This window comes from Nerophis lumbriciformis, linkage group LG21, assembly GCF_033978685.3.
Source record: "Nerophis lumbriciformis linkage group LG21, RoL_Nlum_v2.1, whole genome shotgun sequence".
Lineage (NCBI taxonomy): Eukaryota > Metazoa > Chordata > Actinopteri > Syngnathiformes > Syngnathidae > Nerophis > Nerophis lumbriciformis.
In genome coordinates this window covers 35,190,371-35,207,500 of record NC_084568.2, presented here as the reverse complement: position 1 = coordinate 35,207,500, position 17,130 = coordinate 35,190,371, and the positions used below count along the sequence as shown (strand labels likewise).

General features: G+C 38.5%; 1 protein-coding gene across 1 annotated transcript in view; it reads left to right on the top strand.

Annotated features, from left to right (window-relative positions):
- csmd2 (CUB and Sushi multiple domains 2) overlaps positions 1 to 17,130 on the top strand; it is an 828,472-nt gene that overhangs the window by 81,266 nt on the left and 730,076 nt on the right. The window contains exon 2 of the mRNA XM_061982429.2: positions 255 to 471. Coding sequence (XP_061838413.2) covers positions 255 to 471 — 217 coding nt within the window. The remainder of the gene's footprint in view (positions 1 to 254; positions 472 to 17,130) is intronic.

Sequence of the window (17,130 nt, the reverse complement as noted above, 5' to 3'; positions counted from 1 at the left end):
TTGGCATTGTCTTGCTGTAATAAGCAGGGGCGTCCATGATAGCGTTGCTTGGATGGCAACATATGTTGCTCCAAAACCTGTATGTACCTTTCAGCATTAATGGTGCCTTCACAGATGTGTAAGTTACCCATGTTTTTGGCCACTAATACACCCCCATACCATCACACATGCTGGCTTTTATGTTACAACCTTTGTTTAAATGTATACAGTTCTCCATTAAATGAATGCACTTTGTCCTTTTTGTCCCCCCCCAGGTCAGAACTGCAGTTACACACTACACAGTCCCAACGGGACGATAGAAAGCCCCGGCTACCCGTACGGCTATCCCAATTACGCCAACTGCACGTGGGTGATTGTAGCGGCCGAGCACAATCGGATACAGCTGGTGTTTCTCGGCTTCGCCCTGGAGGAGGACTTTGACATCCTGTCCGTTTACGACGGGCCACCCAGTCCGGGGAACCTGCGGACAAGGTAGGCCTGAAGTCTTCACGTTTGATTCAAAGACCCTGCAGTGAGATGTTGCTGCGCTTTGTCGTTGACTGACTGATGCAGGTCTTTTTGTTTTGTTCATGGTTGGAGATTAACCTGCTTTGGACAAGGAAAATAGTAAAGACCCAAATCCTTAACACAATCAAAAACTGTTGAATTACATGTAATAACTCTTTATCATAGGAGTGTCCTGATGCAACTGTTTCACTTACGATCAGTGTTGGGTTAGTTACTGAAAAACAGTAACTAGTTATAGTTACTAGTTACTTCATTTCAAAAGTAACTCAGTTACTAACTCAGTTACTTACACCAAAAAGTAATGCGTTACTGTGAAAAGTAACTATTTAGTTCTTTTTTTCTTCTTTTTTTTTTAAAGCTCCAATTAATGCCCTTTTAGCCTTTATTTCAGTACTGTTATTGCACTGGAGAATAATACAATATGTTGATCAACTTGACATACATTTGTATCACTGAACTCTGCTAAGCAATGTGGTCTACATACAACACACAAAGACAAAGATATGTTACAAAGGCCAATTTGTTTCTGGCCAGAACAAATTGACAAAACTATTTTAAATAGCTGCAACATAACATACATAAGTAACAAACAGCATAATAACAGCATAGATGTAAAGCAAGAAAGGCACACACTACATACACAAAGCCTAACCAGGCATTTTTTCCTCAAGAAATTCTGACACAAAATCATGTCTGAAGCCCAGAACACTCGACACATTTCCCCAGTTTTAGTTTAGAGATAAGGAAAGATTGGCCTGGCCCACTAGCATCCCTCTTTATGATTGACAGAGTGTGTGTACCTTCAGTTCTGAAAGATGAGCAGAGGCAGAGTTAATCCTTACGTGGTGAAGTGTCATTGGAGTCTCTGTCTCTCTTTACTAGCTTCGTCGAAGCATGTTGCTATGTAGCTTGTTTCAGCAGATTTGAATTGCTGTTTTGGGCAGTAGATGGGATCTTTGATCCAAAGCACAATTTACATTTAACTAAATTGTTATTTTCTTTGTGCTCAACAAAAGAAAAGTAGTGAAAATATCTCCATGTTAGCAAACTCGACTTCTGGCTCCGCCATGATCAGACACGCCCCCCCCCTCTCCCTCCCCACACTCACACAGAGCGCATGTCTCTCTCTCTTCTCCGGCTTGTGACACAAGAAGAATCAGAACGATGACACAGCAGCCCTCCGATAAAACACACTTTATACTACAAAAAAAGTAACGTAAAATAACGCAGTAACGCATCATGTAGTAACGGTAACTGAATTACTGAATATAAAAAAATAACGCGTTAGATTACTAGTTACCGCCGAATCTAACGGCGTTACAGTAACGCGTTACTTTGTAACGCGTTAGTCCCAACACTGCTTACGATACAATACTAAATTGAAACTTTGAGTATTGGCGATATGAGTTCGATGCAATATCAGCGCGAGTCATAGTACATACAGTACCACATTTTCCTTATTGATACTTTTTTTCCCTAAGCTTTGAACCCTGCGTCTTATACAGAGGTGCGTCTAATCTTTGGAGTTTTCATCGCTAACGGCAAAAATTATAAATTAATTAAGCAAAGAAGTCAATGTACTAAAATAATTCACTTTAAGGAACTGTTTTTACTCAAAGTGTCTACAAAGAACAAGGATTACGAATCCTGACAAACATCTTGAACCTTATTAAAAACACTGTTTGGAAACAATTTAATGTTTACAAAATCTTTGCATGTAAATATAATTTCACGTCCCCGTATGTATCTGCGGCTAATATATAAACAAATATGTTTTTTTTTTTGTTTTTTTAGTGGGTGCGGCTCATGGTCCGAAAAATATGGTACTTTTGATTATTACATATTATGCTGTTTTTTTAATTGAAGTGAGTTGGTAAAGTTGTGTTTTCTTTTGACAAACATGCTTTTGTAGACTGCAAGATGGTTTAATTAGGGACACTTACTACTTATATATAGCTTGAGCGCTATTGTGTGCTTAGCTGTTGTGTAGCTGCTAACTTTTAGTAGCCTCCCCTACCAAGTTTCATTTTAGTACATTAGTTAACAAACAATGCAAGATCTCATGGGAAGACATTGAGCTATTGCGGCTTATAGTCTCATGCGGCTGATATATGCACAAATCTTGTTTTCTTTGAAAATTTAGTGGTCCGGAAAATACGGTTATTTTGATTATTACAGACTTATGCTGTCGTTTTAATTGAAGTGGGGGTGGTAAGGTATTTTTGTCATGTTCAAACACCGATGATATCTATTAAACAGACAAGAAGCAAGGAATTAAACAGAGACAGGATTCAATTTAGCTCAATGAGGAGAAACGTCTGGGCTGTACTCTTGTACAGTCTTCCACCACGCTCTGACGAAATGATTGCACGCCTCCTCTTTTATTTGGACTTTCCCTGATTACATGGCAACACCTGTTTCTAAGGGGAGAGGGGGTCGTAAACAGCCGTTGACATAGGTCACAAAACAGTTCAAAGAGAAGATGCCTGGAGCTTGCATCAGGTCCTGCTTCCTCTCCGCTTTGTAGATCTCGGGTCAAGACAAGATCTTCCTGTGGATTACAATAGATCAAAGAAACCGACACCTTCATGTCGCTCCCCATCGTACACAGTGCAGTTTTACAAGCCTTTTGCTTGGTAAGATCAAAGACAGCTTTTGTCCTCTCGCCGGGAACTCATGGAATCAGTAAGTTTTGTGATAACTTACATACAATTATTCTGACAATTTTCTTTTGACAAACATGCTTTTGTGGACTGCAAGATAGGTTTAATTAGGGACACTTACTACTTATATATAGCTTGTGCGCTATTGTGTGCTTAGCTGTTGTGTAGCTGCTAAATCTTAGTAGCCTAGCCTACCATGTTTCCTTTTAGTACATTACTATACAAAAATGCAAGATCTCATGGGAAGACATTGAGCTATAATATATATGCAGCTTATAGTCTCATGCGGCTAATATATGAACAAATCTTGTTTTCTTTGAAAATTTAGTGGTCCGGAAAATACATTTATTTTGATTATTACAGACTTATGCTGTCGTCTTAATTGAAGTGGGGGTGGTAAGGTATTTTTGTCATGTTCAAACACCGATGACATCCTTTAAACAGACAAGAAGCAAGGAATTAAACAGAGACAGGATTCAATTTAGCTCAATGAGGAGAAATATCTGAGCTGTACTCTTGTACGGTCTTCCACCACGCTCTGACGAAATGATTGTAAGCCTCCTCTTTTATTTGGACTTACCCTGATTACATGGCAACAGCTGTTTCTAAGGGGAGAGGGGGTCGTAAACAGCCGTTGCCTTCGGTCACAAAACAGTTCAAAGAAAAGATGCCTGGAGCTTGCGTCAGGTCCTGCTTCCTCTCCGCTTTGTATATCTCGGGTCAAGACAAGATCTTCCTGTGGATTACAATAGATCAAAGAAACCGACACCTTCATGTCGCTTCCCATCGTACACAGTGCAGTTTTACAAGCCTTTTGCTTGGTAAGATCAAAGACAGCTTTTGTCCGCTCGCCGGGAACTCATGGAATCAGTAAGTTTTATGATAACTTACATACAATTATTCTGACAATTTTCCTTTGACAAACATGCTTTTGTGGACTGCAAGATAGGTTTAATTAGGGACACTTACTACTTATATATAGCTTGTGCGCTATTGTGTGCTTAGCTGTTGTGTAGCTGCTAAATCTTAGTAGCCTAGCCTACCATGTTTCCTTTTAGTACATTAGTTAACAAAAAATGCAAGATCTCATGGGAAGACATTGAGCTATAATATATATGCGGCTTATAGTCTCATGCGGCTGATATATGAACAAATCTTGTTTTCTTTGAAAATTTAGTGGGTGCGGCTCATGGTCTGGAAAATACGGTTATTTTGATTATTACAGACTTATGCTGTCGTTTTAATTGAAGTGGGGTGGTAAGGTATTTTTGTCAGGTTCAAACACCGATAACATCTATTAAACAGAGAAGAAACAAGGAATTAAACAGAGACATGATTCAATTTAGCTCAATGAGGAGAAACGTCTGGGCTGTACTCTTGTACAGTCTTCCACCACGCTCTGACGAAATGATTGTACGCCTCCTCTTTTATTTGGACTTACCCTGATTACATGGCAACAGCTGTTTCTAAGGGGAGAGGGGGTTGTAAATAGCCGTTGCCTTCGGTCACAAAACAGTTCAAAGAAAAGATGCCTAGAGCTTGCGTCAGGTCCTGCTTCCTCTCCGCTTTGTATATATCGGGTCAAGACAATCCTGTGGATTACAATAGATCAAAGAAACCGACACCTTCATGTCGCTTCCCATCGTACACAGTGCAGTTTTACAAGCCTTTTGCTTGGTAAGATCAAAGACAGCTTTTGTCCGCTCGCCGGGAACTCATGGAATCAGTAAGTTTTATGATAACTTACATACAATTATTCTGACAATTTTCCTGTGACAAACATGCTTTTGTATGCTGCAAGATAGGTTTAATTAGGGACACTTATTATTTATATATAGCTTGTGCACTATTGTGTGCTTAGCTGTTGTGTAGCTGCTAAATCTTAGTAGCCTCGCCTACCATGTTTCCTTTTAGTACATTACTATACAAAAATGCAAGATCTCATGGGAAGACATTGAGCTATAAACTGGCGACCAACTTTGCACAAGCATTGCTTGTATCGGAACACTTATATTGGAGATTTTAGCTCCAAGCTGATACTTGTTGATAACAGACCAATATCAATAGCTGATCAGACACCCCTAGTTTTTGAGAAACATTGTTTTACTTTTTTCACAGCCATACCCAAGATGATGACGATAACAATTACTAAAGGAAGTTAGAATAAAGTAAAACCACTGATACTTTGAGGATGCCTGACAGTCCTATAACGGGGTTACAACAGGAAGTTGTTTACATAGCGATACTGTCACCTTGTAGGTCTTTTATGGGCATTGCTGGACCAAACTTTCTACAGTCTTGAGAAAAGTAACATCAACTATAAAGTCGCTTTGCCAAGTGTCAAGGAGAGTTACAAATTAAGCCGGGGGTGCCTAAACTACGGCCCGCAAGCGGCACACCAACATTTCTAAATTGGCTACGAGACGTAATGAGTTCAATAATTGCATTGACTTTATTAGTCTGGCAAATTTGATACTGCTATAATGTCGCTATCCAGTTAATAGCCCAAGTAATTCATGTCAATGACCATTAATTATGCTGTGAAATTATATGTGCCCAGCATATGACCCATTGCAAACAACCTTCCCTAGTCATGGTGCCAAAAAAAAATTATAAAATCCAACACAAAATGTCAACAGACTTGGTAACAAATAACACAACCTGGTCACTGAACTTTGTAGACATTATAAAAAATGTCCATTCACCATAAAAAAAAAAATCAAAATTACTATTTATTACTATAATAAATAGTAATAATTACTATAATTATTAAATCCACTACAAAGCAAGATGGGAAAAAAATGCAAAATATTCTCCACACTTATCCATGTTTGGCGCAATTTAGCTGTGTGATATTGCTGATTACAGAACTTTAAGGAGGTCATCTTTCACATACTCTTAATATCCAATCATATTATTAGCAATATTATTTACTTTACATGCAGTCAGCTTTCCACCCTCGAACACATTTTTTTAGCTTTGGAATAAGCAGAAACTATTTGCACCAAAACCAATGGCTGTATTTTTAGCGCCTGTAAAATATTAATGAATGAAGTTAATTAACATTATTTTACATTAATTATGGGTACTTTATAGAACAATTTACCGCAAGCATATACCTAGCTCGCCCCTTCCTGCTCCATCACTGGTTAGACCGGGGATTCAGAGATGTGTGAAAATGGAAAAAGATGAAGAAAAACATTTTTTTGTTTGTTTTAATATATTTTCTGTAGGAGAACAAACATGACATAAACCTTCCTAATTGTTAGAAATCCCACCGTTTACATGAAACATGCTTCACTGATGAGAGTATTTGGCAAGCACCGTTTTGTCCTACTCATTTCAGCGATCCTTGAACTCATCGTAGTTTGTTTGCATGTACAACTTTCTCAGATGCTGCCACAGAAAAACGTGTTTTATGCCACTCCTTCTTTGTCTCAATTTGTCCACCAAACTTTGTATGCTGTGTGAATGCACAAAGATGAGCTTTGTTGAGTTTATTGATTTGCTGGAGTGCTTATCAGGCGTATTTGGTCAATCCATGACTGCAAGCTAATCAATGCTAACATGCTATTTGGGCTAGCTGTATATATGTACATATTGCATCATTATGCCTCGTTTGTAGGTATATTTGAGCTAATTTATTGTCCTTTACTTATGTCCTCTGTGTATTTAATTCATATTTGCATGTCCCATGGCACATTATCTGTATGTAATATTGGCTGCATTCCTGATAGTTGTGTGTGTGTGCCATGTTGTTCCAGACCACAGCAAACGTTACCCAGCTTGCAAAGATTGTAATAAATCCATCAGTTTGTTTCCTTAAACTTGGACACATACATCTATACCTTTTGGCCATTAAAAGCCAATCATTTCCAGTAAAGATATTACATTTCAACATTTCTATCAACGAAGATTTGCTTCAGCCCGCGACACAGTAATTTTGATAGTAGGCTATTTTAGCTAATATAGACACTTAAGTCAAGTGTTGCCTTCATTATAAGACTTATGTAAGACTTTTAAAGTCATTTTGATGGTAGACTGATGTAGATAACATAGACACTTACATCATGTGTTGCCTTCATTATAACACTTATATAAGACTTTTAAAGTCATTTTGATAGTAGGCTAATGTAGCTAATATAGACACTTACACCATGTGTTGTTTTCATTATAACACTTATATAAGACTTAAGTCATTTTGATAGTAGGCTAGTATAGGTAATATAGACACTTACATCAAGTGGTGTCCTTATTGTAACACTTATATAAGACTTTTAAAGTAATTTTGATAGTAGGCTAATATAGCTAATATAGACACTTACATCATGTGTTGCCTTCATTATAACATGTATATAAGACTTTTAAAGTCATTTTGATAGTAGGCTAATGTAGCTAATACAGACACTTACATCATGTGTTGTTTTCATTATAACACTTATATAAGACTTAAGTCATTTTGATAGTAGGCTAGTATAGGTAATATAGACACTTACATCAAGTGTTGTCCTTATTGTAACATTTATATAAGACTTTTAAAGTCATTTTGATAGTAGGCTAATATAGCTAATATAGACACTTACATCATGTGTTGCCTTCATTATAAGACTTATGTAAGACTTTTAAAGTCATTTTGATAGTAGGCTAATATAGCTAACATAGACACTTGCATCATGTGTTGCCTTCATTATAAGACTTATATAAGACATTTAAAGTCATTTTGATAGTAGGCTAATATAGACACTTACTTCATATGTTGTCTTCATTATAACACTTATATAAGACGTTCAAGTCATTTTGATAGTAGGCTAGTATAGGTAATATAGACACTTACATCAAGTGTTGTCCTTATTATAACACTTATATAAGACTTTTAAAGTCATTTTGATAGTAGGCTAATGTAGATTATATAGACACTTACATCATGTGTTGCCTTCATTATAACACTTATATAAGACTTTTAAGTCATTATGATAGTAGGCTAGTATAGGTAATATAGACACTTACATCAAGTGTTGGCCTTATTAAAACACTTATATAAGACTTTTAAAGTCATTTTGATAGTAGGCTAATGTAGCTAAAATAGACACTTACATCATGTGTTGCCTTCATTATAACACTTATATAAGACTTTTAAGTCATTTTGATAGTAGGCTAGTATAGGTAATATAGACACTTACATCAAGTGTTGTCCTTATTATAACACTTATATAAGACTTTTAAAGTCATTTTGATAGTAGGCTAATGTAGATAATATAGACACTTAATCATGTGTTGCCTTCATTATAAGACTCATGTAAGACTTTTAAAGTCATTTTGATAGTAGGCTAATATAGCTAATATAGACACTTACATCATGTGTTGCCTTCATTATAACACTTATATAAGACTTTTAAAGTCATTTTGATAGTAGGCTATTATAGCTAATATAGACACTGTATTGCCTTCATTATAAGACTTTTAAAGTCATTTTAATAGTAGACTATTATAGCTAATATAGACACTTACATCATGTGTTGCCTTCATTATAACACTTATATAAGACTTTTAAAGTCATTTTGATAGTAGGCTATTATAGCTAATATAGACACTGTATTGCCTTCATTATAAGACTTTTAAAGTCATTTTAATAGTAGACTATTATAGCTAATATAGACACTTACATCATATGTTGCCTTCATTATAACACTTATATAAGACTTTTAAAGTCATTTTGATAGTAGGCTAATATAGGTAATATAGACACAACACTATTATATGGCTTTTCATTTTTTGCGGCTGCAGACATATTAGTATTTTTTTAATTTTTGGTCCAATATGGCTCTTTCAGCGTTTTGGGTTGCCGACCCCTGGGTGCGACTATAACGGCTTGCACATTTCCATTCCATCCCCAGCCAGGTGCTCACAGAATGTATTTAAGCCGCATTACACGCACGCATGTTGGAGACCTTTCAACCCCGATGCAGCATTAGCTGTATTTTACTGGTATTAGCGTCAATTACAGGCTGCACCCACGCCCTTCTATTCACGTTTGTCATATTGTTGCCTGCAGACCTGGCAGTCCATCGCTTCCACACGTTACCTCTGATTAGAGTCAATTCCCTCCCCTGATTGGTAGAAGCTATTTTACTGTTGTTCTTAATTCTCCTAATTCCTCCGGCGCCTTCTGGTGAATTATTGACTGCGCTTGTTATACAGGCTTTCTAAAAAACACCTGCGAGGAACCATTGATCTTCCCAGTCGTGCTGTAGACAATGTTTGGCGTTGCAGTTGGCCATTTTCTGTCGATATCGCCGTCTTTGTCTTGTTTCTCCTTCCCCAACTCTCTGCCAGAGGTGCCTTTGCTGGCTCGCTCTGCAGGAATCAGGGAAAGTGTGCAGGAAAGAAATGCATTATGGATCTTTGCCTGTTTAGACATGTCGAGTGTGTTCTGTGGGGAGAGAAAATGCTCCACGCAGACCCCGGGCTCCAGATTGAGAGCCTCTGTGCATCGATTTGGTCCATGGATGCTCCTGGATGGTTTTCCTTTTCGGGGCCGTTGAGGCGGCAGTCGGTCGGGTGGTTCCAACTGCTCCTCTTTTGTCTAGTTCAGTGTTTTTCAACCTTTTAGAATAGAATAGAATGGACTTTATTGTCATTATATTTGCATACAATGAGATTAGGGGCTCCAACTTAAAGGGGAACATTATCACAATTTCAGAATTGTTAAAACCATTAAAAATCAGTTCCCAGTGGCTTATTATATTTTTCGAAGTTTTTTAAAAAATTTTACCCATCACGCAATATCCCGAAAAAAAGCTTCAAAGTGCCTGATTTTAACCATCGTTATATACACCCGTCCATTTTCCTGTGACGTCACATAGTGATGCCAACACAAACAAACATGGCGGAAAGAACAGCAAGCTATAGCAACATTAGCTCGGATTCAGACTCACATTTCAGCGGCTTAAGCGATTCAACAGATTACGCATGTATTGAAACGGATGGTTGTAGTGTGGAGGCAGGTAGCGAAACCGAAATTGAAGAAGAAACTGAAGCTATTGAGCCATATCGGTTTGAACCGTATGCAAGCGAAATCGACGAAAACGACACAACAGCCAGCGACACGGGAGAAAGCGAGGACGAATTCGGCGATCGCCTTCTAACCAACGATTGGTATGTGTTTGTTTGGCATTAAAGGAAACTAACAACTATGAACTAGGTTTACAGCATATGAAATACATTTGGCAACAACATGCACTTTGAGAGTGCAGACAGCCCAGTTTTCATCAATTAATATATTCTGTAGACATACCCTCATCCGCGCTCTTTTCCTGAAAGCTGATCTGTCCAGTTTTGAAGTTGATGTCACCAAGACATCCAGGGGGTTTAGCTTGCTCGTCTGCGGGAACAAACTGCCGCCATTGCTTGCCGTGCTACCGAGGTCCTTTGTCCCTGAATTGCTCACACACTCCGGCAGATTCAATGGGGGTCTGGCGGCAGATTTCTTTGACTTTATCGTTGGAAATGCATCTGCTTTGAGTGTCGCAGGATATCCACACATTCTTGCCATCTCTGTTGTCAAAAAAAATAGAATTTTCGGAATGAGTTGAAATGGTTGGTGTTGGAATTTTTCAAATTGGTCGATAAATGTTGAAGTAGTAACATCTTTAATTGAGAAATGGTATTAAGGAATTCCTGGAATTTGAAATGGGTTGAAAAATGTGGAAGGAGTAGTCACCAGAAAAAAGGGTCAAAAAAGGCTTTGAAAAATTCTGGGAATTCCTGGAAGAAAAAAAAATTAACTTGAAAAAATGATGGTTTCAATGTCCAGGATGAGTGGAATATGTTGAAGGTGGAATATTTTGAATAGGTTGAAAAATGTTGGAATTGTGAAAGAGTGAAAAATGGATAATTCGTTTTGAATGGGGACAATGTCCCTAAAAACGGAGAATTCTTGGAAATCCGGGATTTTTATTTTTACAGTTTTTGAAAGGGAGCACACAATTCTTGAACAGGCTGAATAATTTAAAGTTGAAACAGTTTCAGTGGGAGTTGCGGAACTTTGAAAATGGTTCCATTCTTTTCAATGGGAATTTCATGGAAATTTGGGGATTTTGGGAAAAGAGGGAATTCTTTGGAAAATGCAAAAAAAAATGTAATCTTCGGAAAGAGTTGAAATGGTTGGTGTTGGAAGTTTTCAAATCGGTCAAGACGTGTTGAAGTAGTAACATCTTTAATTGAGAAATGGTATTAAGAAATTCCTGGAATTTGAAATGGGTTGAAAAATGTGGAAGGAGTAGTGGCCAGAAAAAAGGGTCAAAAAAGGCTTTGAAAAAAACTGGAATCCTGGGAATTCCTGGAAAAAACATTTTTAACTTGACAAAATTATGGTTTCAATGTCCAGGATGAGTGGAATATGTTGAAGGTGGAATATTTTGAATAGGTTGAAAAATGTTGGAATTGTGAAAGAGTGAAAAATGGATAATTCATTTGGAATGGGGACAATGTCCCTAAAAACGGAGAATTCTTGGAAATCCGGGAATTTTATTTTTTACAGTTTTTGAAAGGGAGCACACAATTCTTGAACAGGCTGAATAATTTAAAGTTGAAACAGTTTCAGTGGGAGTTGTGGAACTTTGAAAAATGTTCCATTCTTTTCAATGGGTATTTCATGGAAATTTTGGGATTTCGGGAAAAGAGGGAATTTTTTGGAAAATGCAAAAAAAATTGAATTTTCGGAATGAGTTGAAATGGTTGGTGTTGGAATGTTTCAAATCGGTCAAGACATGTTGAAGTAGTAACATCCTTAATTGCGAAATGGTATTAAGGAATTCCTGGAATTTGAAATGGGTTGAAAAACGTGGAAGGAGTAGTCGCCAAAAAAAAGGGTCAAAACTGGAATTCTGGGAATTCCTGGAATTTTTTTTTTTTAACTTGAAAAAATGATAGTTGCAATGTCCAGGATGAGTGGAATATGTTGAAGGTGGAATGGTTTGAATCGGGTTGAAAAAATGTGTAAATGGTGGAAGTTTGAAAAATGGCCAATTAATTTTGAATGGGGAAAAATGTTCCGGAAAACCTTGAATTCTTGGAATTTTGGGAATATGTCAACGGAAAGCCCGCGATTGGAATGGTTTGAATCGGATGAAAAAAGTGGATGGTAGAGCACGCCAAAATCTGGAGAAGACGAAGAAGAAGAAGTGTCATGATCTGTGGTCTGGATCATGTTTTTTGTCATTTTCTGTTTGTTTAAGACTCCAATAGTTCCTGTTTTTGCGCTCCCTTGTTTGATCACCATGGCGACTGATTGGTTTCACCTGCCTCATGTGACACACGCACCTGGCTCTAATCAAAGAGACTATTTAAGCCTGTCGTTGCCAGTTAGTCGGCCTGGCGACATTTCTCTGTTGTTCTTTTCTTGCTCTGTATTGTTTGTTTCATGCTTGTTTCATGCCACAGATTCATGCTTGTTTTCATGCGATTGTTCGCTTCATGCTATGCCAAGAAAGTTTTGTTTATTCATGCCACATAGTTTTTTGTTTCATGTCCATAGTTCTGCCTAAGTGTTAGTCTTTGTATCCTGCGCTAAGTGGTGCCTTCGCCTTGTGCGCCTTTTTGTTTTCACTTTTTGAGTCAAGATTAAATCACGTCTTTACCTGCACGCCTTGTCCAGAGTAGTCCGTTTGCGTCCTGGGAAAACAATCCTCGCAGTAATTTGCGAAAACCTCGTCTTGACAAGAAGAAGTTGAATAAAAATGGATTAATTTTGGTGTAGAAAACCTTATTACTTGTGTGAATGCTTTGGAGCATACACACAATTAATGTCATACTTGCCAACCTTGAGACCTCCGATTTCAGGAGGTGGGGGGGCGTGGTCGGGGTGGGGGCGTGGTTGGGGGCGTGGTTAAGAGGGGAGGAGTATATTTACAGCTAGAATTCACCAAGTCAAGTACTTCATATATATATATATATATATATATATATATATATATATAAGAAATACTTGACTTTCAGTGAATTCTAGCTATATATATATATATATATATATATATATATATATATATATATAAATAAGAGAAATACTTGAATTTCAGTGTTCATTTATTTACACATATACACACACATAACACTCATCTACTCATTGTTGAGTTAAGGGTTGAATTGTCCATCCTTGTTCTATTCTCTGTCACTATTTACTAACCATGCTGAACACCCTCTGATGATGCATTCTGCTTCGTCTCCTTGTTCTGTGCGCAGCTGTGCACTGCACTCTCTAAAAGCCCTAGATGTTAATGTCACATATGCATGTACAGTAGATGGCAGTATTGCCCTGTTTAAGAGTGTCACAACATTGCTGTTTACGGCAGACAAACTGCTTTACGGTAGACGAAAACGTGACTGCTGTTGTTGCCGCGCTGGGAAGACGTTAATGAAACTGCCTAACAATAAACCCACATAAGAAACCAAGAACTCGCCCTCGATCATTCTACAGTTATAACGTGATTGGGCAGGCACGCTGTTTATATTGTGGGAAAGCGGACGTGAAAACAGGCTGTCGACACGTCACTCCGGTCCGCCTGAATTTCGGGAGAAAATTTGTCCCGGGAGGTTTTCGGGAGAAGCGCTGAATTTCGGGAGTCTCCCGGAAAATCCGGGATGGTTGGCAAGTATGATTAATGTTGCTGTGCGGCCCGGTAGCATATGCGTCACGGGCCGGTGGTTGGGGACCACTGCTCTATCTTACCCACATGAAGTGACTGTCCCTAAACACAACACAACAACAACAGCAGAGGTTGACAGCTGACTTCTCACCCTGCCCCACTTTGACCCACTTTGACCGTCGCCCAGCCATGATGTCAGAGTGTGTGACTCACACTTGACCTCAACGACCCGCCAAGTGTGACTCTTGTCCCTACAAGTGTTTACATGACCGCCCCCCCGCCCCAGCAGGAGTGGCTTTACAAGCGAGGAGATGAAACGTCTGCCGGTCGTCTACTTAAGGAGGCGAGATATGCGCGTTTGCTCACCGCCGTGCTCCCTGGTGTGGGTTTCTTCCTGCAGCAGCGGCTTTGTGAGTCACAGTCCCACCTCGGGTAGCACATACGCAAGTCTGTCGACGGCGGCGGCGCTTCGTCAAAGTGACGCCATGGAAGCAGAGGGTGGTGGAGAATAGACATCTGATAACAGAAGAAGCAGCTGTGTTTCTTTTTTAATGAAGAGCATTGAGGAGCCCATAAATAGGATCAGGGAAGGATTTGTAATTTGTCTTATTTGACACTAATCATTTTGTGTCAAAACTCTTTTGTATGATTAAATATTATTGATGCTACTTTTTACAACATACACTATATTGCCAAAAGTATTTGGTCACCCATTCAAATGATGAGCATCAGCTGTCCTAATCACTTGGCCCGGTGTATAAAACATACTTGCCAACCTTGAGACCTCCAATTTCGGGGGGTGGGGGGTGGGTGCGGGGGGCGTGGTTGGGGGCGTGGTTAAGAGGGGAGGAGTATATTTACAGCTAGAATTCACCAAGTCAAGTATTTCATATATATATATATATATATATATATATATATATATATCCCCGCGACCCCGAAGGGAATAAGCGGTAGAAAATGGATGGATGGATGGAGATATATATATATATATATATATATATATATATATATATAAGAAATAATTGACATTCAGTGAATTCTAGCTATATATATATATATATATATATATATATATATATATATATATGTATATGTATATATATATATATATATATATATATATATATATATATATATATATATATATATATATATATATATATATATAAATAAAAGAAATACTTGAATTTCAGTGTTCATTTATTTACACATATACACACACATAACACTCATCTACTCATTGTTGAGTTAAGGGTTGAATTGTCCATCCCTGTTCTATTCTCTGTCACTATCTTTCTAATCATGCTGAACACCCTCTCTGATTATGCATTGCTGTGTGGCACGCACAAAAGTGCTTTCATCAAATGCACTAGATGGCAGTATTGTCCTGTTTAAGAGTGTCACAACATTGCTGTTTACGGCAGACGGACTGCTTTACTGTAGACGTTCTTTATATTGTGGGAAAGCGGAACTGGAGGCCACGCCCCCTCCAGCTCCGCCTGAATTTCGGGAGGTTTTCGGGAGAGGCGCTGAATTTCGGGAGTCTCCCGGAAAACCCGGGAGGGTTGGCAAGTATGGTATAAAATCAAGCTTTTAGGCATGGAGACTGTTTGTACAAACATTTGTGAAAGAATGGGCTGCTCTCAGTGATTTCCAGCGTCATAGGATGCCACCTGTGCAACAAATCCAGTCGTGAAGTTTCTTCGCCCCTAAATATTCCAAAGTCAACTTTATTATAAGAAAAGTGAAGAATTTGGGAACAACAGCAACTCAGCCACCAAGTGGTAGGCCACGTAAACTGACAGAGGTCCGCATAGTGCAAAGACTTTCTGCACAGTCAGTTGCTACAGAGCTCCAAACTTCATGTGACCTTCCAATTAGCCCACGTACAGTACGCAGAGAGCTTCATGGAATGGGTTTCCATGGCCGAGCAGCTGCGTCTAAGCCATACATCACCAAGTCCAATGCAAAGTGTGGGATGCAGTGGTGTAAAGCACGTCGCCACTGGACTCTAGAGCAGTGGAGACGCCTTCTCTGGACTGATGAATCACGCTTTTCCATCTGGCAATCTGATGGACCAGTCTGGGTTTGGAGGTTGCCAGGAGAACGCTACATTTCGGACCGCATTGTGCAGATTGGGACATTTGGTGGAGGAGGAATTATGGTGTGGGGTTGTCCCCTTAGTTACAGTGAAAGGAAATTTGAATGCTCCAGGATACCAAAACATTTTGGACAATTCCATGGGATGGCACTTCAACTTCATATGTGAGTAAAGGCAGGTGGCCAAATACTTTTGGCAATATAGTGTATTATAGCTCGATGGTGAATACACTCATTTGTCCCTTTATCTGTGTTGAAACTGTTATAATCTCTCTAATCCCAAATAAACAAACGGTACTCACAAAATATTCACCTCGGGTTTGAGTTAAAAACAAAATGTTTTGTCCATTAATATTTAAAAATATGTAAATATGATATTTAATTTAGAATAGAATAGAATGGACTGTATTGTCATTATACTTGCATATAACCAGATTAAGGACTCCAATTTAAGGTGCGGTAGTAGAAACAAAAATGGAATAAAATAAATCACACACAAGAAGTAATAAAGATAGAAAATAAGAATTGAAATAAACAGACTGTCAGGTTCTAACACTGATGACATCTATTAAACAAGACAAGAAGCAAGGAATCAAACAGAGACAGAATTAAATTTGGCTCAGTGAGGAGAAACGCGTACACCTGTACCCTTGCACAGTGTCACCACGCTCTGACGAAATATCCTCTTTTATTTGGACTTTCCCTGATTATATGGCAACAGCTGTTTCTAAGGGAGGGGGGTCGTAAACAGCCAATGCCTTTGATTAAGACAGTTCAAAGAAAAGTTCGCCTGGAGGGGAGTATGGTCCTGCTTCCTCTCCGCTTTGTAGTTCTCGGGGCAGGACACAATCTTTCTGTGGATAACAATACATCAAAGAAACAGAACACCTTCATGTTGTTTCCCATCCTACACAGTGGAGTTTTACAAGCCTTCTTCTTGGTAAGAAAAAGACAGCTTTTGTCTTCTCGCCGGGAACTCATGGCAACACAAAGTTTTGTGATAACTTAGATACAATTATTCTGACACAGACTACTATCCAATAAAAACAATATGCAAAATACTGTACAATACTGTACAATATACAGAACAAAACAAGAGTACCGGAGTAATAAAGTAATGACACTCAGTGTCGGACGTATATTGCACTCGAAGGGTAATATTGCACAGTAGGGTATTAAGGTAGGATATTGTGTAAGGGTGAATTATGTATTAC